The sequence below is a fragment of the Cnephaeus nilssonii genome (assembly GCF_951640355.1).
Source record: "Cnephaeus nilssonii genome assembly, chromosome: 7".
NCBI lineage: Eukaryota > Metazoa > Chordata > Mammalia > Chiroptera > Vespertilionidae > Cnephaeus > Cnephaeus nilssonii.
In genome coordinates this window covers 75,711,898-75,739,408 of record NC_137078.1, presented here as the reverse complement: position 1 = coordinate 75,739,408, position 27,511 = coordinate 75,711,898, and the positions used below count along the sequence as shown (strand labels likewise).

At 46.6% G+C, this 27,511-nt stretch overlaps 1 protein-coding gene and 1 pseudogene across 2 annotated transcripts in view; one reads left to right on the top strand and one right to left on the bottom strand.

Moving 5' to 3' along the window:
* The window catches only part of LOC307102702 (ferritin light chain-like), a 130,840-nt pseudogene extending 120,203 nt beyond the window's left edge, over positions 1-10,637 (top strand). The window contains exon 2 of the transcript in view: positions 10,123-10,637. The product of the transcript in view is annotated as a ferritin light chain-like (transcript). The remainder of the gene's footprint in view (positions 1-10,122) is intronic.
* Positions 1-22,089, bottom strand: part of RNF220 (ring finger protein 220) — a 225,541-nt gene extending 203,452 nt beyond the window's left edge. Inside the window, exon 1 of the mRNA XM_079776485.1 lies at positions 21,450-22,089. Coding sequence (XP_079632611.1) covers positions 21,450-22,074 — 625 coding nt within the window. The 5' untranslated portion in view covers positions 22,075-22,089. The remainder of the gene's footprint in view (positions 1-21,449) is intronic.
* Between the last annotated feature and the right edge of the window lie 5,422 nt (positions 22,090-27,511).

The following is a 27,511-nucleotide window of genomic DNA, read 5'->3' as shown; positions in this document are numbered from 1 at the left end:
GGAAGCCCAATCTGTTGAACTCCAAAGTCAGTGTTCTTGGCTTACCATCATGTTGTTCAGCACCTGCTCTGCTGCAGTTTTCAAATTTTGTGTGCGGGGTTGTTTTTTTAGGCATTTAGTGTTTTATACACTTATTTATTTCGTATTTATTGAGTACCCACTATGGGAAAGGCATTACAGATATTTCAAAAAGTCTAAGACACTATTCCTTCTCCTTCTCTCACTCTGGCCCCTGCAGTGGCCTTTTTTACAACCGTCTTCTTTTACTAACACTTACCCTACTGCAACCTGTTATTCACATAGCAGCCTGAGTAATCTTTTTAAATGGTAAATCACAACATGGTACAGATTCCTGTTTAAAACATCCTATGGCTTCCTGAATGCTGCACCTAGAATAATATCCAAACTCTCTGTGACTGTCTGGCCCCTGCCAGTGTACCCATTGCCACATTCCTAAGTCCAGTCCATCTCAGCCCTCAGACCTTCTTTCTGCAGCTCCAATGCCCCAAGACGCCCTTCTCTCAAGCCCTTGTGTGGTTATCAGCTGCTCATCACTCATAATTCAATTCAAACATCACCTTCAGGGCGCAGTGGGCATATCCGACAGAGTGGATCAATTTTTATGACAAATAAATAATCATGTTATAAATTAGTCATAATAATTATTTTCTTGATTAATTCTTTAGCTTTAACACAAGCAATTAATTTTAAAAGTGTGTTTTCCTTTGAAAGATATTGTAATTTAGCAAACTACTAGATGAGTTAAAATTGTACATACCAAACAAAAATGTCAGACCCCGCAGTTCAGTTTGTTTCAGTGTTTCCAAATTTAAACATAAATAAGAGCTCCAGCGGTCGCAAAGAATGGCTGAACTGAAATAACTCAATTTATGTGTCTTCACCTTTACCATCATTGTGCATTCTGAATCTACCATTTACATGCAGAAATGTGCAGTTTTACAGGAGTTGGAGACAGCAACTATGCCCTAGGTGAGCTCAACTGCTTCTGAACTATTTGGCACTTATTCTTGAAGCAAACGGAGTCTGCAGACGTCAGGGCCCACAGTATAACTGGAAGTTCTCCCGATTCTTCTTTATAAAATACCATGTTTGTTAAAGAATAAAAAAATGTGCTAATTTGAAACTTACATATGTATTATTAAAACTCAAAAGTAACCACAGCAATTTTTTAGAACTTAGACCAACAAAAGATACAATTGGGGATAAATATTTTATAACTGACATTGTTTAAAATTACCAGCACATGATGGTATTAAAAAGCAGACCCACTTTTAGTTGTTTTAAAATTCCTCTACAGGCTAACATAGCTCCCCACTCCCCTCACCAAGGCATACTTCATTCTCTATCACAGTAAAAAGAACTGTAAGTGCCCTAGCTGGTTTGGCTCAGTGGATAGAGCACCAGCCTACAGAATGAAAGATCGCAGGTTCGATTCCGGTCAAGGGCACATGCCCAGGTTGCAGGCTGGTTCCCCGGTGGGGGGCATGCAGGAGGCAGCCCATCGATGATTCTCTCTCATCATTGATGTTTCTATCTCTCCCTCCCTCTCCCTTCCTCTCTGAAATCAATAAAAAAATAAAATAAAATAAAGCTTAAGACCTCTAATATATATATTAAAAAAAGAATTGTAAGTTCTGCAATATGGGGAAACACAGGATGTGATGGGAACAAAAACAGGGTGCAAGAGTAAGAGCAGAACAATAGGAGTATAAGATCCCAGAAGTCACAGGAGGGAAATTCCATACTAGAGAGGACCCTCCTCTGAATTGGGTGCAGGGCCAACTGAAAGCAGGGCCCAGAGACCTCCCTCTACTATATGGGGAGGTAAAACCAAGTCTGCCTTTCTCTGGCTGGCATGTAAATGCATGCAAGGATTAAATAACTAACACTTGGTCTTAACCATTTATTACTACCAGAGGCAGATAGACAAATGGGCACAAACCATATTGAGCCAATGGTGTTCTCCAGACCCCAATCTTGCAAAGATCTCAACAAATGGCCACCAAGAGCTCTGACAGTGCACGAGGAGGGAAGAGACCCGACTTAGGAGACGGCCAGGATGGCGTGTCTGGCCTGTTCCTACTTGGCTGTAGTGCTAACTTGAAGAAAAATATCTCATAGGAACGGCTACAAATTGAGCTGGTAAAATGGGATTCTACTGACCCCTCACATCTGCTCTCCGCACCCCATCTTGCTCTCTTGAAGAAAACAGCAAGCGTTTAACCACCTTTAAGTCTTTTTTCATTTTTAAACTCCTGTCACTATATAGCTCTCAGACCAGGGCCAGTCTGTACTTCTTAGAGGGTAAATCTGAAGTAACCATCAGTTAACCTTTTTACAAACTAATTCAGAAAAGAAAATTAATTTTGTAATCAACAAAAATCAGACATTTTTCCAGCAACTGTGATTATACATCTTATCCGACCTGACCATTTAGAAGAAATGGAACCACTTAGTAATATGGCCCTAACTCATTTTTAAAACCTATTGCTTAGTATTCTATTATATATGTATCATAATTTACTTTTCCAATTATCTATCAATGCACACTGTGTTGCTTTTGTGTGTTTTTTTAAATTATGATACAAACAATACTATCAAGTACATACATCTTTATGTGCTTGACCAAATATATATAGGGTAAGTTCCTATAGCTGCATCCTATCAAAGGATATTTGAATTTAAAATTTTCATGGATATTGCCAAATTGCCCTCCAAAGAGACTATATCACTTTACACTCCTACCAACTCTGTGTACAGGGCCCCATTTCTCCACACCTTTGTCAACAATGAATATGTTATCAAACAAATTATTCATAATTCCTTAAAATGCTTCAAATTTTCTGGCATCTTCCTGCCTCCATCTTTGTTTTCTTTCCTTCATTTTTGTTTTGTTTTGTTAATCCTCACCCGAGAATATTTTTTCCATTGAATTTTTTAACAGAGTGGAAAGGAGGGAGGGAGGGAAGGCAAGCGAAAGAGAGAAAAACATGGATGTGAGATAGACACATTGATTGGTTGCATCCTGCATGTGTCCCAACTGGGGTCGGGGATAGAATTTGCAACCCAGGTATATGCCCTTGACCATGAATCGAACCCTCAACCCTTAGATATGAGGGCCCATGCTCTAATCACTTAGCACACCAGGCAGGGTTCCTTCTTTTAAAAATCCTCACCCAAAGATAGGTTTTATTGAGAGAGAGATCTGTTGCCTCCCATAAAAACCAGACTGGGGATTGAACCTACAACTTAAATATATGAATGGAATCCGCAACTTTTTGGTGGACAGGACGACGCTCCAACCATCTGAGCCACCCAACAAGGGCTCTTTTCTTCCTAAGCTTTCTAGTCCCTTTTGGTTTTCTTCCTGCCTCCTCTGTGAAGACTGTCCTATACTTTTTTCCTACATTATACTCTTGATTCCTTTCCCTCACTTCTTCAACCACCTCATCTTTCCTCCTCGCAAATCTCCCTTACAGTTTCTCTGCGGCTCAACTGATTCAAAAACAATACTCTTCCCCTGCTCTCCCAACCTCTGGCCCTCCTGAGCCAAGAAGGAATGTTAATAGGGAAACCTGAAAATCTTTAATCTGGGTCAAAATATCAGAAAAAAATCAATTCAGCTTGGTGTAACTGAGTGGGGGGGGGGGGGGGGGAGAATGAGGAAAAATCTGCATTACTGAGATCTGTTTTATTTCCTGTGTTAGAACTGAATTAGTTATTTTATATTTTACATTCCACACCTGGATTTCTTACCTTTGAATCAAGGAGGGGTGGAAGAAAAAAAAAAAAAGAAAAATCCAAAAATGGCTGATTGAAAAGCAGCAAGGAATGGGGAGGAAAAGTAGAGGTGAGGAGGAAAATCACAGTTTAGGAAAAAGCCAACTTCTTAAGTCCTCTAAGGAAAGTTCTTTACTTTAGCTCCATCACCACTCCCTTCATTCCAGAGCTCTAAAAACAGAATCATAGGGCAGGAATGGGTTGGAGGGTGGGGCAGAGTGGCAGAGGGAGTGAAAGTATCCTATTCCTCTTCATGCAACGCCCCCACCCCTGCCCCCAACTTCTTATCCAGCAAAGCTCTATCCACCACCAAGAATCAGCTTAATAGAATAAACCACTTAGGGCCGAGGCTCAGAGAAAGTCAAAGACCCCACAATCTCCTTGCCTATTAAGCTTCTTAGAAGTTAGAATGCTGCTAAAGAAAGTGATATTATGGCCAAGCTACTTAGAAAAAACACAAGGATGCTAAATTGGAAAGAGGGAGGCCAGTTTGGGGGTTTATGAGCATCTATCTTTAACTAAAGATGATTCAGCAGGGGGTGGATACTGGAGTGGGAGTAAAAGTAGCCAGCTGTGAGAACAGCTGCTCTAGTAGGTCTTCAAGTTGAGATGGAAAAGAAGGGTATTTGTAGAATGTACAAGAATCTGGATAGGAAAAAGTAAATTTTTCCCCCTTAGGATAAAGGGAAAACACACTCTTTATGTAAGTAACTAGAGGCCCGGTGCATGAAATTCGTACACTGGGGGCTGGGGGGTGTCCCTCAGCCCAGCCTGCACCCTCTCCAATCTGGAACCCCTCAGGGGCTGTCTGACTGCCGGTTTAGGCCCGATCCCACAGGGCCTCTCACAATCCGGGACTGCTGGCTCCCAACCGCTTGCCTGCCTGCCTGCCTGATCACCCCCTAACCACTCCCCTGCCAGCCTGATTGACGCCTAACTGCTCCCCTGCTGGCCCTATTGCCCCCAACTGCCCTCCCCTGCCAGTCTGGTTGTCCCTTAACTGCCCTCCCCTGCTGGCCTGGTCACCCCCAACTGCCCTCCCCTGCTGGCCTGGTCACCCCTAACTGCCCTCCCCCGCAGGCCCGGTTGCCCCCAACTGCCCTCCCCTGCCAGCCATCTTGTGGCAGCCATCTTTGTAGGATTAGAAAACATGCAAAATAAAGCAACCTGCAATAGTTCCTCCCCGCTCAAATGTCCCAACGATTCTAAACATTCTGCTACTTCCTTATCCTCGCCCTAATAAAGTTGGCAAAGTAAATGGCCCACAGGCTTGCTATCTCAGTAGCTGGCAAGGCCAAGGCAAAGAACAGGACAAAGCAAGCCCTTCAGGCTAAAATAAAGTCCTGATGGCTCACTGTCCTTAACCTGTTAAGAGGTCAGTGTAGGATTCTGGTTATTTCCACCCTATTTCTTTTAGGGTAGTTAAAAAGGGGGATCATCAGGTGAGCTCTAGTCATTTTTTGCTCTAGCCCCCATTTAACTGAAGCCAAGAACAGACAACATTGTAGGTACCATCTTCTTAACATCAATTGGTAAAATTTGGGGGGGCGGGTGGGGGGAGTAAGGGGCTATAGGAAGACCTGTCACACACTACACAAACCCCATCAGAGACCAGGGCTCCCCAGAGCTGTCCCAGTAATGTAACCCAGGGTAGAGGCAGGGGGTCAGATCCTGGTTCAGGAGACTTCAAATCTGTGCCTAAGCCCTAATAATAGTGATGACTGCTAACATTTATTAAAGGCTCCCTTTGTGCCAGGCACTGTTCTTAGGACTTCACTTGTATTTCATATTAACTCATTTAACCCTTATAACCCTAAGAGATTGGTACTAGTGCTAGTCCCAGCTGATCCTGAGGAAACTGAGGTGTGTCTCACAGACTTAGCTCTTCTTAGCTCAACATCGTAAAGTGCTGACTCTCCGACAGGCACGGTGCCACATGGAGCATTAGGAGATAGCAGATGCTAAACCATCTTCCCCCTCCCATCAAGGGCTGTGTTTGACAAACTTGTTGAGATCATAACTAGTAAGTTGTAGGCAATCCATTAGGAACTGGGAATAGAGATGAATAAGATACAGTCCCACCTCAAGGCACTCAGTGTAGGTGAGGAAGGCTCGTGAGTGGGCCATAACAGGTGATGCCTAAGGGCTGCTGCACTACATGAGGCTCTCACAATTTCTTCAAGGATGGACACAACCTACACACATATGTGAAGTGCTGAGAACAGTGCCTGGTACACAATGAGCAGATACAAGTATTAGTCTTATTACCTTGAGCATCTGCCCCATAGGCCTCCCTCTCCTGGGGTTTTCCTCCTTCCCCTTGACTCTGCAGCCAGATTGCCTGGGTCTGAATCACATCTCTGCTATTTCTTGCTTTTGTGGCAATGGGCACATTGCTTAAACATTCAGTGCCTCGGTTTCCTCATCTGTAAAATGGAGATAATAACGATACCTATTTCATAGGGACTTCATGAGGATTAAATAAATAATTACCTGTAAAGCACTGAGAATAGTGCCTGACACATAGAACGTGCTCGGAAGGTGTTAGCTGTTCTTATTAGAAGTAGTGCTATGTTCCTGCCTTTGCCTGCAGTCATTTCACTTGCAATAAAAAGACTGAATTTAAATGCGTCTGGTATGGTTAGTTTAAGGATAGGAAGTCTCTGGGACTAAATAGGAGGAGAACAGTTCCCCTGGGAAGGTGGAGGAATAACCCTGGAACTTGTTAATTAAGATCTTGTTAATGAATCTGCTTGTTAATGGTCTATTAAATAATCACACAGTGAAGTTTACCGCACAAGCAAAGCCTTCTTCAAACGCTTGCTCTTTCCAGTCCTCCTGGCTCAGCTCTGACTTCTAAAGCTCTCTCCTGAGGGCAAGCCCTTCCAAATCTTTCCAAATCTGACCCGGCCCTCTTCATCTTGTCATACTGGCCTGTGAGCATGGCTATTGTCGCAGCCTAAGAAAGGTCTGGGGCAGAAAGCCCTCTTCATTTGGATTCTGCCTATCTTTCTTTAGGCTGAGGCATTACACCTCTGAGCCAAAACATTTCCGTACACCAAGTAGGAATAGATTCACTGGCCCTGGAAACGAAAAAATAAAGGTGCCCTGAACCTTGCTGAGAAGAAAGGCAGAGGCTAAATTACTTTCAGTGGTAATCTGGTCCTATAACATTTCAGCTGCGACGCCACAGATCTGCATAGGAAGTGGCCTGCCAATCTACATTCACAAAAGAAGTCTACAAAAAACTTTCATCCCAGACTTCGGAGGAGAGTAACCCTACAGCTAGTGTCGGGGAATGCAGACTCTTCTGGAGCCCACTTCAAGGATGAAACAGCATGTAAGAGGGCTCCCTCTAGGTTGAATACTCAGGTATTTCATAAACTACTTTAGTCTCCTAAGACCATTCTACTGTTTAGACAGAAGTTCTTGGAAGGAACAGAAGTTTTTGTGTGGTGTGTGTGTGTGTGCAGAGGGGTGGGGGCATTTATATGGTCACTTTTACATGACAAAACACATCTGTGTTACCTTTTCTGATTCAATGGCCCTGTAAGTAGAGCAAGGCTTATTCGCCAGCTCCCATTTTAGACATGAGTTGCTGGGACTCAGAGGAACAAAGCAACTTACCCAAAGTTACACAGCTAGTACATGACACGCCAGAGCTCCTGACTCTGTGCTCTTGTCCTATCACTGAACTGTTCTCAATGCCTCTATTTCTAGTCATCACTTCCCACTTGTAAAGATGCCAGGAGGTGCCCAGCCCTGGGTGGTCCTTCAGACTATGTGGAAGTGGGAGAGCCAGCGTAGCTCAGCCAAGGAAACAGTGGTTTGGGTTCACTATTGGTGCTACATGAGGAGAAACACTAGATTATCGTATGTACAAGGAAACAGACATGGGCCCATGGAGGAGGGACAATTCAGCAATTCATGCAAGACAACGTCCTGAGTGTTTAAAAGGGGGAAAGTGTGTTGGGAAAAGGACACCATCCCCAAGTCCACTACCAAGATTGACGAGAACATCCACTAGCGTACAGGTGTCTGAAGCCACCTGAACTTAGCACCAGGTTCACTTCTACCCTCTGGCAGCTGCCCCCAGAAGGGTTAAAGTTTCAATTAGATTGACAATCTGCAGGTGTTGGTGAGTAACTCTGCCACTGAGAGATTCCTCTAATCCTCCAACCCTTATTTCTTTACAAATGAGCATTTTAGCATAAGAAGAAAGCTTAAGGGCTGGGGAAGAGGAGAGAATAAGCTGGCAAAAACCCTCTCCCAGCCCCTTCTGGGCAGTATAACAGCAGTGAGAAGACAAGCTGGCTGGAGCCCCAAGGAGCACCAAAGCATGACTGGCCTCCCTCACATCTGGCTAAGCACTGTGAACCCCTCCCTGGCCTGTCTCATAATTACAATTCTGCACCAAGAAAGGGGCTGTCTGAGCATATACAACCAGCTGATCAGCAATCAGGGAGGAAATGGAAGGAACCCGAGGAGGAGCAGAGGCGAAGGGGGGAACTAGAGGCAGCTGGACAGATCCACCCGCGGAAGGGGGGCTGGAGAAGAAGGCACTGTCATGAGCAGACGTGTCTTTATTCGATCATTCCTGGGCTCCTCGGTGGAATCTCAGACTGTTCCTCTCAGATTGTCTAGTCGTACCTCCCCTTCCTCCAAGGCCATACTCCTCTCTGGAAGTTTGTCTTTGAAAGTCTCACCCCACCCAAGGTGAGTAATTCATAAACTTTAAGGAGCATAAGAATCCCCTGCTTACTAAACCTACAGTTTCCCAGGCCACTTTCCCTGAGATCTGGTGTGGGCCCTGAGAATCTGAATTATAAATAGCATTCTCCACCCTAACCCTCCTCCACCACTACCACAAGTGATCCGGAAGCAGATGGTCCTTAGATCACATTCTAAGAATCCCAGCCTTGGGGGATTACTCCTTCTTCTGAAATCCTAGAGCCCTGATTGTCTGTTGTTGTTTTTTAAATATATTATCATTTCTTTTTCATATATATATATATCTTAACTACTCACCTTAACCATAAGGCCCTCAAGAAGAGGAAGTCTCATCTCCTACTTCTCTGATGCCCCTGCAACAGCACTGAGCACGGCTCTCTACACACAGGAGCTCAGGAAATGCTGTGGATGTAGAGAGATGACGACGATAAGGAGGCCAGGGGAAGGAAAACCACAAGAGGAATGGCAGAGTACGGAGGCAGTGGCTGGAAGGAACTGTTTTCACTATGCCTACGTCTCCCGGGCTGGAACAACAGTGTGTGTCTCTTTTTTTCCTTCTTCAATCGTCTTGGCACTAGATTGGCACTACCCTCCCTCATGAAAGCCAAGCCTGAGCAATGCACCTCCCATCGGAAACTGTGCCAAGAAATCGTGCCAAGAATCCCTGGTGCTATGTGGCTTAGTTTAACGGCTAAGGGAGGACTCGAGGTCCTGAGACCTATCAGGTCTCTGTGCGAGATGAGGGCCCTTGATCTACCTCACTAAACATCCACAGGGTAATGACTTTCCTTCAGGCCAACAAACATTTCCTGTGTGTCCTCTCCACACCAAGCATGGTTCTGGGTGCTCATAAGATATCCTATGTCGTCAGAAAGTATTTCATAGTGATTTATCTTTAGAAAGTTACCTTATTTAAAAAAAAATTTATCTTTATTGTTGAAAGTATTACAGAGGTCCCCTTTTTCCTCCATTGACCCCCCCCCCTCAGTTATGCATATATGCATATAAGTTCTTTGGTTAATTTCTTCTCATTCTCCTTCCCCCCTTCCCTCTAAGATTCGTCAGTCTGTTCTATGAAAGAATATATGCACCCCTATGTTCATAGCAGTGCTATTTACGATAGCTATGATCTGGAAATAGCCCAAGTGCCCAGCAGTAGCTGAGTGGATAAAAGTGCTGTGGTACATTTATATCATGGAATACTGTAAAAAAGAAGGATCTTGTGCTCTTTAAGACAGCATGGAGGGACGTGGAGAGTATGATGCTAAGTGAAGTAAGCCTGTCAGAGAAAGACAAGTATCACATAATCTCACTCATAGGTGGAATCTAATGAACAAAATAAACTGATGAACAAAATAGATCCAGACATAGAAGCATGGAATAGAAAGTTACTTTACAGGGCCCTCGGCGGTCCTGGATCTGTCTCTTGCTTCAACAGTGTTTGGATGGAACGGACCCAGGGATGCTCCTTCTTTCAGCCTCCAACCACCCTCCACCGTCTTTTCCAGTCACTAACTTCGGAACCACCTCTGCGATCAGCCAACACAGGTTTTTTTCTACCTTAACTCCCTATTGCCCAACAACCACGAGCTCCCAAATTCATCAGAACAATTCCACCCAGGTGGAGGCTGCGGTCAACCGCCTGGCCAACCTGCATCCGCGGGCCTCCTACACCTACCTGTCCCTGGGCTTCTGTTTTGATTGCGACGATGTGGCTCTGGAGGGCATGGGCCACTTCTTCAGGGAGTTGGTGGAGAAGAAGCGAGAGGGCTCCGAGTATATCTTAAAGATGCAAAACCAGCGCGGTGGCAGCATTCTCTTCCAGGACATGCTGAAGCCTTCCCAAGATGAATGGGGCAAAAGTCAGGATGCCATGGAAGCCGCCCTGGCCTTGGGAGAACTTGAACCAGGCCCGTTTGGAGCTACACATCCTGGATTCTACCCGCACAGACCCTCAGCTCTGTGGCTTCCTGGAGAACCACTTCCAGGGAGAGGAGGTGAAACTCATCAAGAAGATGGGCAACACCTGACTAACCTCCGCAGGCTGGCCCCAGGCTGAGCTGGGCAAGTATCTCTTCGAAAGGCTCACCCTCAAGCATGACTAGGAGCCTTTGGAGCTCAGAAGCCTTTGAGGGGCCCCTCTGCATTCCCCTGGTGTCTGGCTTTTGCCTGAGTCTCCCCCCAAAACTACTAGCCATTCTTTTAACCACCTGAAGCCCTCTCCCATGCATTGAACCAAATGGAAACAGTAAAGCTTTTTGCAGCAAAAAGAAAGAAAGTTACTTTAAAAGTAAGACCCTATATGATACTGGGCCTCTAAACACATAAGCATCAAATGGACTTTCTCAAGAATGCCTGGATATAGGATGAAGTACTATAGAGATCTGAGGTCAGGCCTCAGGTCTTGGTGGAGAGAAATTCTATTCTTTATCGTGTGAGCAATTCTTGGAAGCTCTGCAGTTCTTTCTTCCATTCTTAGATGCCATACTTTGTCCAGAAAAGCGAACGGCCACACCTAGCCCTCTTTGAGTAAGCAACTCCTTCTTGATTTTCAGATATCAACTCAAAGCTATCCCTGACTCCTAGACAAGACTAGGTGCTCCTGCTCTTAACCCCAGGGCATTTTATACTTCCCCTATTTTAGCACCTTTCACAATATCCTGCAGTTGCTTACTAAATATTAAACTCCAGTAAGGCAGGGGACTATAATCTGTCTTGCTTATCATCATATCCCCAGCACCTAACATGATGTCTAAAACAATGCAGGTAGACAGTAAATACTGGATAAATGGCTAAATGTATTAATGACTGCATCATACTCTCTACCAAGAGAGTATGGAAACTTAATCATGCCTCATGTACTAGGCCACAATTTTATCCACAATGCCACCAATAAACACCTAAGATATGCCTTCTGTAATACCAGTATTATATAGAGGTAGAACTGAGGCTCACAGGACCACCCAACACAGACTCCAGGGGGCACTTCCTATGATCAAAGATGGACGCAATGCTCCAAAGTCAATATAATGCCAATAAGAGCCCGAGAGTTATACCAGCCATAAGGCACAATGCCAGCTCTGTCACAGACTTGCTGGTAAGATCTCTTACAAGTCACTCAACTTCTCATCGACGCATGAAGAGGCATTAGGTGCTTCAGCAGCAGGTACTCTCCTTCAATAAAGAACAAATGACAAAAAGCTACAGACATCGTGATGGGAGGTTGGGAGAAGCGGACAGCATTTGCAGTGAGATATCTCTGTGGTTAGGAAAGGGTTAAGCCCACCCGTCTGTCTGGGATCTCCTACCATAAATCAGCCTTGACTGCTGCTCAGTCTGAATGAAGCCCCACCAGGTTGGCCTGTCAGGAAGGAAGCCCATGCGTCCAGACTTTTGTTGTTCTAAGGATTTTTAAAAAAAATTTTACTGCTCAGGAAGGAAGCCGAAGCCTAGGCCCTAACTGCAATCCTGCTGATTACTTACCCTAGCATGTGCTGCTGCCTTACCTCTATCTTTTAGACCCAACTCTTTCCTTTTCTAGAATTCTTTCAGAACTATGGTTTTGGCATTTGGGCCTACATCCCAGACGTTCCCCTCTTCTTTAAAAACTAAACGTGAAAATAGCATTTCCCTTCCTACCTCCCATACACCTTTGTGTCTATATGTGGCAAGGACTGGGGATAGGGAGAGAGGAAAAACGGGTGCTCTATGATCTAGAGACACGTTGTCCCCAGCACCGACCTGAACCTCTTCTTTTACAGGAAGGCATAAAGGAACTGATAGGGACTGAGGTATCGAACAACTGGCTTCCAATGGCTATTTCAGCTACACAAACATGTGAACAGAAGACTTTTCAAACATGAGCTACTATATTTAAATAACAGGCTCAAATCTAAGGTCCTCGGGCATAGGGGCAGTCTTTCTCACTCCTATCCTCTCCCACTGACATGCAGAGTCATTTTTTAGTATTCCTAAGCCCCACAGGGCTCTCTCTCCACAAAGAGAAAAAACACTGAGTTTATTTGTGCGCTCAGGGTAATGGACAGCCCTCTTTTACTCCTAAGAGAATGCACACAGACACTATGGAAGAGGCCCATCCCCGCCCAACCCTGCCCTCCCCTTCCCCTGCTAATCCCTCCCCACCCCCCCACCCCAGCTCAGTCCTGCTGCTGTATTTCTCTCCTGACCTACAAGGCCCCTTCCAGCCCCATCCTAAGCCTCCCCCAAGCAGAGACAATCCATCATGCTGTGGGACTGTGACACACACAGATGGGGGAAGGTTCACAGATTTCTCTCACATAGGCAAGAGGGTAAAAGTGCCTGTATAACTTAAAATCTAAGGACATACTTGAAACTCTGGGACTTTGAATTCTAACACTAGTCAAATACCATTATAGCAAATCTGATTATATGTCGTCCAAATCTCTATCACACACAAATTCGAATGGTCCATTTATTTCAAATAATATCTGATAATACAAAATTCATAATAAGGAAATATGATGAGATTCAGATTTTCTAACCTGAGTCACTGCCTAGATATCTAACTTTAGTCACTGCCTAGACATCTAACCTTAGTCAAGTCCTTCTAAATAAATAAATCCCTATAAGTCCTTCCTTCTAAATAAAATGAAGAGAGAAGCAGGTCAGAGGGACACCAGGGCTAATCCTGGTGGATGGATAACAATGAAGGGAGGAAAAGCAGCTGGTTATCACAGAAAAGGGTTCTGAGCCTTTCTCCCTCCCTCTTTGCCATAAGGCACACGTGCGAAAGGATCCTACATACATGCTAGTTGTTAATGACCCTGTGTTGGGCCATATCAGTGCTTTTAACAATGAAGATTATACCACCAGACTGTCTTTAAAATAATAATAGTCATTATGTATTAGTATGTGTGAGTAACTGCTCTAAGCATTATCTGTGTAATCTCATTCAGTCCTTCACAACAACCCTTTAAGGTTGTATAATTCCCACTTTACAGGTGAGAATACTGAGGCCCAGAGAGGTTAGGTAATCTGCCCAGGGTCACAGAGAAAGTAAGCTAAAGGGTCAGGATTTTATTCCAGAGGCTGAACTCATAATTATGTTATATTGCCTCCCCACCTTTGATCTGAAACACCTTCAAGTTGTGGCTCAAAGGGGGAAAATACAGCGTTTATTCTTTTAACAGGTATTTAGTATGCTAGATCACTCTTGACTTGGTTTAAGTCAAACCCCCAAAAGGAAGGTCAAATGAGAGCAGTATAGGATTAGCTGGCACCTAAATGGGAATCATACACCTGAAGATAAAGCAAAGGTCTCTCCAGGGCTGGCCCTTTCCCCCTCCCTACGTCTTCCTGACTGTCCGCTGTTCTAAGATAGATGCAAAGCCATACATCTCAGCCTGCAAATGAATTTCAGTGGAAAAAGACAACCCTCGTCTGGTGAGTCACACTCAGGCTTACTGGGCTTGATTTCTCATGAGACTGTACCAAAAAGTTCCTTCTCCACACACACAGCTCTAGACTTCCCTAAAGCTTGTGTCTGCTAAACAGAATGGACTCCCCTAAAAACCTAACTTCCATTTCCTCCAGGTCGTCTTCAATGAGAACACATTCTACTGAGAACATGGACGGTCAAATGTCCGAATTGCCAAATGGTTATATGTGTCTACAAAGCCCTCATATCACTTGTATATTTCTAGCTTCAACCAGGATGTAGGTAGGAACTCCCCCCCCCCCCCCCTAAAATATACACCAAAAGCAGATCCGTATTTGTGGACTCCAAGAAAGGGAATGTAATTGCTGTGGGAAAACATTTGGGAAGGGAAAATACTCCAACTTTAGGTTTCTAGAGTGTTAGGAAAGAAAAGCAAGTTTTAGATTATTTTTAAAGTTATGATTGTTTTAGTAGCCAACATAATTAACAAAAGAAGTCTATATTTGAGACAGAAAATTTCACTTATGTCTTAAAAATCTCTCTACCTACCTTTGTCATTATCAACCTCAAGGCATAAATAAATTCTTCCTTTCTTTCCATAAACCTCTATACCTTTGGGAGAGCAGTCTTATAGATACTATTCAGTACAATGCTGAAGAGTGACAAATTGATAAAAACTTAAAGTAAAAATTAGATTATAGTCATCACCACCAATTTATTCAATACTAAACTAACACTTACTGAAACCTTCAATGTGATTGGCACAAATGCAAAAAAAAAAATGTAATACTAAAACTAAAATGTGATTAAGATAATAGAAATATCTGATCTACTGGGTAAGGCTGGGAGGGAATAAATTATTGCTGTTTACTTAGCATCTACCAGGTTTACTGATTCATACTACAGCCTATCATTTCTCCAGGCCTAACCCCATAGTCTCAACTCAGGATCTTTCCCTCAAAAAGGCATAAGAGAAAAAGTAGGTGAAAGTTCTTTTGTAGAAAATTCTCCCCCTTGCCCCAAAGATAGAGATATTCACAAATTCCCACCCTGTAGCATACACTTTGAGCCACTCTATTCAACTACAAATGTCACAATGTAAATGGTATTAAAAATTTTTTCAAGGCAGTTTAGCTGATATATAGCAATAAGTTATTCTTAAGTCTGTAGTTCATCTCTCTTTAAGAGGGTAAAATAGCACAGAGAAATGCTGTTAAACTGTTGGAAGAGCATATTAAAATCCAAAAATTATTGTTATTTTGGTGTTAAAATCATGTGGATTTTACAAAAAAAAGTATCATCACTCTAAATCCCACACATTTGTAAAACGTTCATTCCAACAGATGTGGTTAATAATAGTTAAAATATAAAAATATGAAAAAACATTGTAAAAATATAACTATTAAATGTATTGTCACTCCAAATCCTGAGCATTTACAAAGAATGCATTTCAATGTGTGCTAATATTTATTAACCAGGTGGGAGTACCTAATAAGGGTTAAAAGTAAGAAAAACCAATATAAAATATAATTCTATTTTTCAGTTTCCTTTTCCTTGCCTAATGAGGAAAGGGGGTGGGGAGGGAGAGCAACTTTTGTTATTTGGATACAATGTGTGTTTTTTGTTTTCAAACAAAAAAAGGCCACCAAATAATCAACCTGGGGCCGCTGGCCGGAAGACAGCCCCGGAAAACTTCCCGTGGGAAGAGTTCCAGAAATTGCCCAGACTTGAACGAGCCCCGCTGTGCTGGCTGCGAGCCTCTGACGGCCACAGGCGACCGCGACTCGCCTCGCCCCGAACACCAGCCATCCTCCGGATTCACGAAGCCCCGGACTTGGGGAACGTTCCCGGAACGCTTTACAGATGTGAACTGCAAGACGGGGAAAACACTTGGAATCTGCGGCGCCGAGGGAACAGCTTGCTCCAGATGCGCGAGTGCACGTCCATCCTCCCTCTTCAGCGCGCCCCGGGCCCTCCCCAACTCCTCCTCCCCCTCCTGCACCCCCACGCCTCGCCCCCAGGTCCCCTCCCTGCACAGTGGTCACCCCCTCGCCTCCTCACTACACCACCCGCCCACCTGCACCTCCCGCCGGTGCCTCGTCACCCCGACATCCGCGTGGGCGTGCCCCCTCCAGGGTCACCCTCCTCCCGTCCCCACTGTCTTTGTGGCTCAGAGTGCAGGAAACCAACCGGGAGCTCGGTTCGGAGTGCGACCCGGGGGCGAGGGACGTGGAGGGCGGGGCGGGACTGGGGTGGGGGACAAGGCCCGCCCTCGGGCCGGGACCGCGGGCGGCGGCGGCGGCGCGGGGCCCGCCTGGGGCAGCGCCGGGACTTCTCCCGCAGCCTCCAAGTCCGGCCGCGGGACAGCGAAGTCACCGTGTCTGCAACCACTTGAAAGCCATCTCAGTGGCGGAGGCTGGGGGGTCCTCTTCCAGTGAGCCAAGGGGGCCCACTCAGTGTCCTTACTCCCCTGGCCCGGCGTCGCGTCTCTCCGCGCCCCCTCCCCCAAACGATCAATTACCAGCCACCCTTTGGCCGGGAGCGCGAGGGGCCGGCCGGCGGCCGCCCGCGAGGAAAAGGCAGCCTGGATCACTTCTGCATGACAATTGACGGGAGGGAGGGCGCAGGCGAGGAGGGAGGGCGGCTGCGGTGTCCGTTTTCTCACCATGGTGATTAGGCATTCTGGCCGTGCGAGGAGGCAGCCGCCGACCAGAGCGGCGCGGCGTGCAGCGAGGACCCGGAGAGCGAGAGCCGGAGCGGGAGCGAGCCCAGCCGCGGGCGGGCGGGCGGGCGGGCGGGCAAGCAGCGCGCCGAGCCAAGCCAGGCCAGCTGCTCTGCAGCCATCAGGGACCGCTCCCGTCCAGCCCGGCCCCACTTTAGCTGTGCAAACATTTCTTTATCCCAACAAGACAATTAAACCCAGCAGCATGAAAAGGAGTCTCCATGACTGTGTTGGGAGTGAACAACCAACCACACACATCACAGGAGTTCTTAAAGGGACTCCGGGAGAACCCGGGGAGCAGCTGAGCAACAATCAGGCGAGGTCTGCGCAGTCAGCAGAGGGGAAACCATCTGACCCATCTCGCTCTGGTGATTTGCTGACCCTTTCACAGTGGTCATCTGCTCCAGCTACCATCCAGGAGTTCAGCCTGGTGACCTGAGAACTGCCCCCAAACATTCTTTCCAGCAAGAACAATTCTCCTAAAAGCCCAAATTAGGGTCCCTGTCCAACCCCGTCCCAGACCCACCCTTGGGGAGTACCCCCCCTAACAACACCCCTATGATGTAGCTGACCCTCCTCAGTCTGGGCTGCTTGGGGCCTATGTACCCTCAGCTATTTGGGTCTTAGAACACAGAGTCTTAAATGGCACATGCCTTTATAAGGCACATTTCAAAGTACAAAATACCATTTTCTACTCAGGGCTTTTAGTATCTGAGAACAAAAGTAGAACATTCTGCAGTTGCTGTGAGCTACCAGTTTCCTACCTACCTGTGACTCTGCCTAACCGTAGGAAAGGCCAAGGTAAGAGGGTCACATGCGGTCAGTGCCCATCCCTGAGGTGAGCCAGAAGGCAGGGCCAGTCATCGCTCCACACGGACAGTTCTGGTCCCTCTCAGCCCTCAAATAAGCATGCACACAAGCCAAGTCCAATAGGGGCTGAGTGGGTAGACTGTCAGGCTGGCCAAAGACTGTGTCACTCAGACAGAAATCTAGGCACAGGGGTGGTCCAAAGGAAATAAGGAAATGAACGTGATAAGAGCCCAGAGTACTAAGGGGGTAATAAATATATAGATTCTAGCACAAGGCAGCAGACAATACGTATCTTCCCTTTGTTGTAAAGTTTCCTTAATGAGGAAATGTTTATTTTAAAAGCCCTGGGAAACATATCTGTAGACACTTCATATGTAAGACACACGTGGACTATTTGTAATTGGTCCATAAATTTTAGCATCATTTCCCTGGACTAGGAGCCCTGGGAGACTGGTTCAGGGAGTGACAATAAACAGGAGTTACCTCAGTCCCCTTCCTGGGGAATTATGCATCCTCCACGAACCGGCTTCTCACAAAATACTTCTCCCTTTTTCCAGGGCAAATAAGTCAGTCCTGTAGAGTAAAGGCTTCTTTTTTTTCCATAGAGCCCAACACCTACCTTGGGAATCACCTGTGATGCCAGGTAGATGAACAGGCAAGCAAACAGGAATCATGTACTAGGAGACACAATACTTTACCCAAATAGCTACATTTTTTTCCTACAAAAAAAATGGATATTTAATCACAAAAGAAATCCTGCCTACCAGCACTCAGATTGAAGGAAAGAACATGTGTACATTACACCATGTCTGCAGGCCCCTCTCTCAAATGCTCTCACACGTGGACATATCTGCATATGGATATAGTGTGTGAGCAGGGGGCGGCTGCAACAGTAAAAACTGTCAGTGTTTCCATTGTAAAACTGATTTTTCATTGACCTAAAACTCAGTCATAAAACTTCTCTATGTAAGGGACACACACAACCCAGTACCACCACCACCACCACCACCACCACCACCACCACCCCTGCTAAATGCTTATTTAGGAGTTTTACTTGTATTTAATAAAACATTTTTTACACTTTATGAAAAAAATTGTTTATATGAAGAGAACTAAAAAATGAGTCAACCATATCAGAAATTAACTCTAAATTTTAAGAATAAAAACTAAAATATATATGGTTTCTATTTTATTATATTGGCAGTCTGGGCAAAAGGCACTTAACCTATTACTTTACTCTTTTAAACACTTTCTATTCTCTCTCCTCTTGCCTTCCCATCCCCCTCCCTGCCCCATCTGCCCCTCAAGCTCTCCCTTTGGAAGCAGTCTTGTATACTGTCACTCGATTATCTGAGAAATATTACTTATTTCAAAACGGTTCTGTAGGGAGGACCTGGAAGGCATCTAGTGGGAATAATCAGGCCTTCTAACGGCCCTTAAATATGTATTTACATGAAACAGACCATAAATATTCTGACACACATCAACATATGACAAGAGCCAAGAAAGCTGCTACAGACTTTGTCACGGGGCCTCTTCAACCCTTCCCAGCAGAAAACTGTTTCTCCTGCCTTCCAAACACTCAAAATCAAAAGCACAGATGCTACGCAGTACCACCCTGTGACGGCGGCCACGCTGTCCAAGGAAAGGGAAGAAAGAGGAGCACAGATCCAGGGTTATCACTGGCAGTCCCTCTTCACTTGGCACCTTTGTTTTTTGCTAAGGATTAGTCCCAAATGCAACTCTAGACACTAATGTGGGTATACAAACATCCCACACTCACATGCACACCCATAGGTTGAATATTTGTGTAGGAGAAAAAAAAAGAACACAAACTACTCTCTAAAGGAAGAATATTTTAAACAAATAGAGGGAGAATGGGCTCCAATTTATGTAACAGTACAGTTTGAAATAAAGAAGTTTCCCCACCCTTCTGATCAGAATCTCATTAATTTCAAGGTCAGAATTCCATTTCACTTTGGGAGACAGACTCATTTAATTTTTCTCCACCCAGGCGTATTCCTGTGTGAGGGATCCATCTCCATGGGGGATGGCACCACCACACAATGCAAACCAGGCAAACAGAAGAGTTATGGCTTTGACACTCGGAGGGGAATGGATATCCACATCTATGAGTTCTGACTTGACTAACAAGCTTCCTCCTGGCTCTGGGGGTCTGATACCGGTTTGGGCTAAAAAGATAGATGGAGACAAGCTGGATATGTTAGGAGAGAAGAAAAGAATCTCGATCTGCAGATGTTACTTTGTGGCACATTATTTTTGAAGAGGGTTTCATTTTCAACTTGTATTTGCAGAAAAAAATAGGGGCAGAATCTGTCACACCCTAATCCAGGGCAGTTTTAGCCAGAGGTCAGATTACAGCTAGCCTTGAGCACCTGCACATTGACAAATGAAAACTAAACTGAAATAAAATTAAACAGACCAACACAAAGCCAACCTATGTTCAGCAGGTATACCCAAAAAGCAGGATCATAACACACACATCAGCTGCACAGAAAGGGAGAAGGTGCAAGAGGAACTAAAGCAAAAGTGAGAGAGCACACGGGCAGTTGTGCTGTCACACAGCAGCCTTCTCCCTTTAGTGGGGAGGTCTTGGGCTCACAGAGGCTGACATAAAAGACACACTTGCAACATATTTCAAAACCAAAGAGCGATGGATTTACAAGGCAGGTTGATTTTATGATGACTTTTATTGAAAAGGTACGCTGGGTTTAGGCAGATGCCTTTTAGCGCAGGAAAGTTAACACAGTGCCTAATTCAAGGAGACAGCCTGAGGAAGCAGTGCCGACAGGGGAGAGAGCTGCAATGTCTCTATTACTCTCCTCGGCATCATAAAGAGAAGAGAAAAAAAAATGGTATTCGTGCTGGTAGTTATAGAGAGGACGGGAGCACAAGAAATAGAGAAGCGGGGAAAGCAAACCTCAGATGTAGTTTTCTAAAGAAAACAAAATGAAGCAAAGCTTAGAACAAAGGGTTGGGTGGGAAAAACACCCTCAGTTCATAAATTTTCACCAGACTTGAAGAGAACTGCTCTGTCTACCCACAGCCCAAAAGCTTTAAAACACAATTATTTTCTGATTATATTCTATTATATTAGATGAGAAGATTGCAGGGTTCAGCAGCCGTAGTCTACAAGTTCCAAATCAAGGTGTAGTTCCAACTATTAGTGAGTGTAGCCAGAGCCCAAAAAGGCACTTGGAGAACGTGAGAAAGCTGTTCCTTAAGCAGAAATTAATAATAATTGTGAACATCAAATATGGAGCAGTCACATGGGTCAACCATGTCTAATCCTAAAAGTGGGCCCCATAATAAGCATCCAGCAAACCTGTTAAATCCCAAGAGAAGTCAGCTTTCTAGCCTTGCGATTGCAAGGAAAATACAGCTGTTTGAAATGTTTTATGGTGATTGACGACACCTCTGTCCTGCTCTGAAAAATAGCCTGATATGGACAAGGGCTGAGAGTTGTGACAATAAAATCACGTGGAGTCCACTGGATGTGATACAATGGAAAAGCTAAAATATAATACTGAGATCAGAGAAACATAATGAGGACAGCAAAGAGAGGAGGGATGGATGAGTTTCTTCAGCCCCCCCCCCCCCCCAATTCCCTTGCGACCTACACTTTCCAATGAAATGACATTCACTCTGGTACCTATAAGGCACCCCTCTTCACTCCAGAGTCCCCAGGGAATAAGCTAATCATGCCCTGGAGAGAAAGGTATTGTGGAGGTCAACTTGCCTCTGGCTACCTTCAGGAAAACATTTCCTACAGAACTCTCAATGCTTACTGACAGAGACAAGTAAAGGTTAGTACTCCAAAGCTATGGAATGGGAAGGAACTGGCCCTTCCCACTACTAGGAACAGGAAAAAGGCCACGACCTGTTGAACACTACTGTAAGGCAGGGCTTACTGGGGGTAGGGAAGGCTCACACCAAAGTACTTACATCTGTCATTCCGGTCCTCTGGGCTAGACGAGGCTTCTCGATCCGAAATGAGGCCGGAGACAGCAAAAAGCTTCTTCCCAGTGTCATCAACCTTAAGTGAACCGGGGGAACTAGATGGCAGCTGTGTCCCAAAGTCATATTCCTTGCCATCTGCATCTGAGAAGCGCAAGTGGGGAGACTCTGTGTCATGGCAGTTCTTCAGTCTCTTGGCCGGCGTAAAGGCTGACTGATAACTCTCCCTGTCCTCAGTGGAAGCAAAGGGGCGGAAAGCCCCAACACCACTGTGATTCAGCATACTGATTGGAGTGCAATCTAGATTTGGGGGAGCAAACTGGGGGTGGAGATGTAGTAAAGAAGGGGGGAAATCTCGATTGGCAAAAGTGCCCGGCACCCCACCCTGCCGATGGTACATCGAGGCAAAGGTGTAGGAACCGTTGGTGAATGGAATATGCACGTCCTTGTCTACTGAGACAGGTACACCAAAGGGTCGTGGCTGCTGACAAGGGATGGAAGCATCGCGGCTGGCCTCAGCCGTGGACGCCAGGACCATCAGCGCTGGGGATGCCAGCGGGTTGGGGAGGTAGGATGAGTTCTCCATCTTGAAGGCTGCCCGGTGTAAGTCCATTGGAGTTTCTTTCTATGGCCCGCGTCACACAAGAAGCAGTCTTCCCTGGGAGGGAGGCTGAGGGGCACCTTGGATCAGGGCAGGGAATGTTACTGGGGAATCATCCCCTTCTAAGACCTGCAGAAACAGCAAAGAGAAAAAAAGAGGGGGGAGAAAGGTTAGGGGGAGGAAAAAAAGAGGAAACCCCAAGTGATTGAAACACCATCCTTCTGGCTTATAGATGCTCGGGCAAGAGACACCGCAGGCTTTAGGAGTCGGTGGGCAGCAGCATCAGACCATTTTCATTCAGGAAAATCAATAGACAACTTACTGTGATGTACGCGTAGCTGACTTTGGTCCCTACACGTTCCGGGTGAAATGCGCCTGAGCCCAGCAAAGGAAAAAAAATCATAAAACCTCCACATACACTATTCCCCGAGCAAATGAGCTTTGGAAGACCAAGTCACCCAGTAGATTAGGTGGGGTCTATATTTTAAAGGGCTTCCACCTGCATACCCCACTCATGGCAGGCCTGGTGTTCAAACAGAGACCAGGATCCACCTCTATGACCCTCCCCGCCCCCCATGGATGAGTCCTCTCTTCATCTCCCCTAACAACGCCCTGATAATGAAAAATCCCTAAATCAAGCACATCCAGACCATGAACATCTGTACATGTTAGGTGGTACAAATTGTACGTGTGGATAAATCACACACATTGGCACATGCATAAACACGTATCTTCATGTATCATCTAAGACTGTTTCTAGAAAGAAGTGCTGTGTGAACCAGTAACAGCAACATTATTGTTGCTGCACACCCCTCTCTGATCACACAGGCTTTCTCTATTCTGAGAAGGAACAAAACCTTCATCAATAAAATGCCTGGCGTCTCTGACAATATTTAAAAACATAATGGGTGCCTTTGGCATATGCTCTCCAGCAGCGTCTGTCTTCCAGGGGCAGCAAAGAACGGATCGGTAATTTTAGTTACTAATGCACTCACTCTTCAGTAGGTCTGTAAACTGCTTTGGATTCGCCATTAACATTTAAAGGAAAATGTTAACAAAATTTCTGACTTATTTTGCTCTGCTAGTTGGCCTAGTCAGAGTTGATGTCCAATGAAGGCCTCTGGAACAAATTGGAGTTCGAGGAGACTTCTTTCAATTTCTCTTTTAAATTTAGGTTGGACATTTTCACAACCACTGATTCCATTTCAAAATTTATCTTTAGTGGGAAGTGGGAGAAGGATTATATATCAAAAGTCTGGGTAACAGAAGATGAATAGTAGGACTTATTCAAATATATACACGAAATAGAAACTTAAGTGAAACTCAAAGTGTAACCAAAAATAATCACCTGCTACAAGTTATAACCTTTAAATTGAGTCATGTCTCAAATAAAATTTACCCCCTCCCTTAAAAAAAACCCCACCTAGATAATGGAGTATCTATCGTTGGTACTCCCTCAAATAGAGACACCTCAGTTAAACTGTAGATGAATCCTCCTGGCTTAATGCAGTGCAAAGAGAGTATTTCCTTCTCCCATCCTGTAGTAGACATGTCAATGACTGTTATTAATTGGGAAGATGAGTGCACACCATCAGACTGCTTCCTCATTTGGCATCTTTCCTTATAGACATCATTGCTAAATTACCAGATTATGTATCTCACATTAACGGATTTTTCTCTCTTCCAAATTTTAAATAACTTTCCTGTCAAGTTACAGCAGTGCAGGGAATGATCTGCCAAGGACAGCCAGTTAGCCTGACAAGTCTGGGAATCCTGTTCTTGGCTGTTTTCAAGTCCGACTAATAGCCATGCAACATGGATGCTCTGAAAGTGGGTCTAGGGCTGTTCCAAGGGTTCTAACCAGCTTTTCATAACAGATATAACTACTTGTCCATCAACAAGCAATATTATATGAGGCAAGCTGGAGAAAAGGGCAAACTTAATACACTGGGGGTGAGGGGGTGAATGTTTCTCCCCCAAAATAGCCAATCACCCAGAGGATTTGCTTTCTATTTTTACTTCCTAGATCACCTCATTATGTTAAATGAGTTTCATAAATTAGTAATCTGGCGACAGCACCGGACACTCCAACAGAACACGGTGAATCACTCAAACCTGGTTATTCATTTGAAACTTCATTATGCTGAAAATAAATCAACAATATTTGTTCAGGCCACATCTCCTTTACTCCACTGTGTGGGTGCTGGTCTCTGTGGGGGGGGGGAGGGGGAGTGTTTTTCTTTTCCTTTTTTTTTCTTACCCCCTCCTCACATTAGCAACTTGTACAGATGAGCCTTCAGCAGACCACAGTCATTATGAAAATCTATAGTTAATACACTCCCAATGTCAAAATGTCATGGGTTTAAACACAGAACCCAAAATAAGAAAACTAACTGACCCTCTTAATTAAAAAAATATGGATTGTAAGATAATCAGCTTGATGGAGCATTTGGGTGACTGTAAAGAACCGGGCAAAGGGAAAGTAAGTAACTGTTACTTTTCTGCCTCTATGCTGATTTTTTTTAATTTAGCACTTCGTGCAAATCCAGATTAAAATAACTCCAGCTATTGATCCGAGCAGTGGAATTGACATTAATTTTAGTTCACTTCTCACTTTGCAAAGGGATCAATAGGAAGTAATAACAGCTGACATCCCTGCTGAAAGGAGGAGAAAGAAGGGCTGAAGACAGAAATCGAAAAGCAACCAAATAAATCATCAGCTACTTTTCCACGGCATCAGACAAACTCCAAACAGATTGCAAAAAGTCTTTGTTGAATTAACTAAACAAGGAGGAGGGATCAATCCACGAAGCTAAATGAATTGTCTGGCAGGCAGTGAGGATGGACGGAGGGACCAACAAATATTGAGTTTTAAGAATTTCAAATCCTTGACGTGATGGGTTTGGTTCAGGTCTGTATGAGTGTGGGGAGTTCGTTTGTTTGTTAAATCACACACCCGACCCCGGTTTAAAGTGATTACAAAACGCCAACTAACTGAATAATTAGTGAGATCACTAATTGCGTGGTTCAACATGCCAGAACCAAGACAAACGAAACGAAGAAGCGGGCGTTCAGAACGTGAAAATGTCTGTCTGGGCTGATGCGCAGGGCTCCCCGCTCTCCTGAGCGAGCTAGTCACTCTCGCACAGAAAAACCGAAAGCCAGAGACAACGTCTCCGAGTGGGCAGTTTCCCACCCCAGCCTCTGCCCACCCCTGTCCAGGATCTGGGCTTCTTGACCGGAGCTGGTTGGGGGTGTAGGGAAGCCACGCAGCTGCTGCTGCTGCTGCTGCCGCCCGGAGCCAAACCCACTTGCAAATGACTGCCACAAAGAAAACTGCAGAGCCGCTCCGGAGCCGAGCTCTGAATGCCCACCACACCACGATTCTGCTGGCAATGACAATGCACACACAACACTCCTCTGCTTACTACAACAGGTGACATTTCTGTGGTCTCTGAACCGGTTCCAAAAGCCAGGAATGAAAATAATAGAACAAATTAAACGATATTTTTCCTTTGCATAAATAAACTTTTAAAAAAATTAACAGGCAACTTAAAAAGCAAAGAACAATGGGAAATGGGGCCAGGGTAGTGGGGGGTGGTGAAGAACTCAGAAAAGAATTTTTTTTTAAGTTCACAGACTTCTTCCCTGGAAGAGAATTCCCGCACACCAAATGCCCACGGGGTATCTGGAAACACCGCTCTAACAGAAATTTTACCACCACATGCAAGGAAGCAGAAGGCTAGCACGGTTCCAGAGCTGGGGCCAAAGCCTGCGAGTCAGACGTGGCCAGGTGTCGGTCCCAGATTTGGACCCCGACCCAGATCTGACTTGGCTAACGAGTGCGAATCCGAGACAGCCCAGCCCGTCTGCCTGTCTAGAGCGCGGGGCTGCGGGGCTGCGGGCTCAGCGAGCTGTGCAGAATTCAGCCAGTAAGAGTCTGAACCGGGAAAAAGCAACTCATTTAGGAAAAACGGAGGAAGAAGAGGTGAAGGCGAAACCTGCATCAACTTCGGGCCAACGCAGAGCCCAGGCCGCCACTCCTTGGCCAGACCTCTCCTACCAGCTCTCGGTTGCCTTTCTTTGCACAAAGAATACTTTGGGTCCCCACAAGCTCCTCCCGAAACAATCTGCTTGTAACTTTGGGGAACGAGGGCGCCGGCCGGCGAAGAACGGATAAGCGCGAGGGGCCCGGGGCCGCGGCCGGACAGGGCTCCCGGGGCAGAGGCTCGGAGGAAGCTGCCGGCGATCACAGTCCAAGCACCTTGTGCCCCAGCCCAGCCCCGCCCCGCGGGTCACCCGGGTCCCGTCGCGGCGCGCCTCCGCTTCGCCGGGCAGCCGCAGGCTCCTGGAAACGGGTCTCCCGAAAAGCGGGCCCGCGCGGGGAAGCCGGGCCCTCCCGCTCCGGGACTGCGGGCCTGGCGTGCGGGAGGGAGGGCTCTGCCTTTCGCGCCGCGGCGGCCCAGCTGCCTCTCGCTGAACAGGTGTGATTCCCCGCTCGCTCGGCGCCCGGCCGCGGCCCCGTCGGTCACTAGAGGCGCGGCGCCGCCCTGCCCCCGGCCTTCCCTCCCTCGCCCCGGAGCGCAGCCTGCGAACTCAGCCACTTTTGCAGGGTGCCCGCGGGCCGGGAGGGAAGGGAAGGGAAGACGGCCGCTTCGCTTTTCCTCGACGCTCTTTCTGCCTTTCCCCCCCTCGGCTCATTTTCCATTCGCAGGAAGAACCCCCGAGGCAGGCAGAGGGAGGCCGGACACCCGGGCCGGCCCGCTCCCTCCATTCTGGCCTGCCGCTTCCTCCCCGCCCGTCCTTGTTTTCCTTTATTCTCCCTTCTTACTCCTCGGCCCCTCTCAAGACCAGTCCGGAACCGAGGCGAGAGGCGAGGTGTGGCCGGTGGGCATCGAGGGCGGAGAGCGCCCGAGTCTTCCCTCTCCGCGGCTGCCGGGGCAGGGAGGCGACCCAGGCCAGAGACCCGGGCCGGTCGGGCCAGGCAGGGCAAAGCCCCACACCCAGCGCCCCCGCCCCAAGCCTCCTCCCGGTTCGACGCGCGTCCAGCTCCGGGCCTGGGCCCTGGTGCTCCCCTGGAGCCGCGAGCCGCGGCCGGGGCCCGAGAAAGCCCCGCGCTCTCAACGGGAAGCGAGGGCTCTTTCTCGGCCTCCCAGCAGCCCGAGCCCCCACCACTTCGGGGCTCCTGCGCGCCCTCGCCGGCCGGGGTCCACTCGGGCCTCGAGCTCTGGGAGCGGAGGGCAGAGCGGGCTTCCCCTCGGACGGACGGCCTCACGCCGTGGGCGGCCTCGCCCGGGGGGCCACACGGAAGCTCCCCGCCCAAGTTTGTGCGCCCTGGAAGAAAAGGCTTTCCCTTACAATGCACAAAGGCGAACCGCTCAGGCCGAGCCCTGAAAAGCCCGGGTCGGGGAGGGGGGTGGCTGGAGGCTGGGGAGCGCGGTGGCGGGCG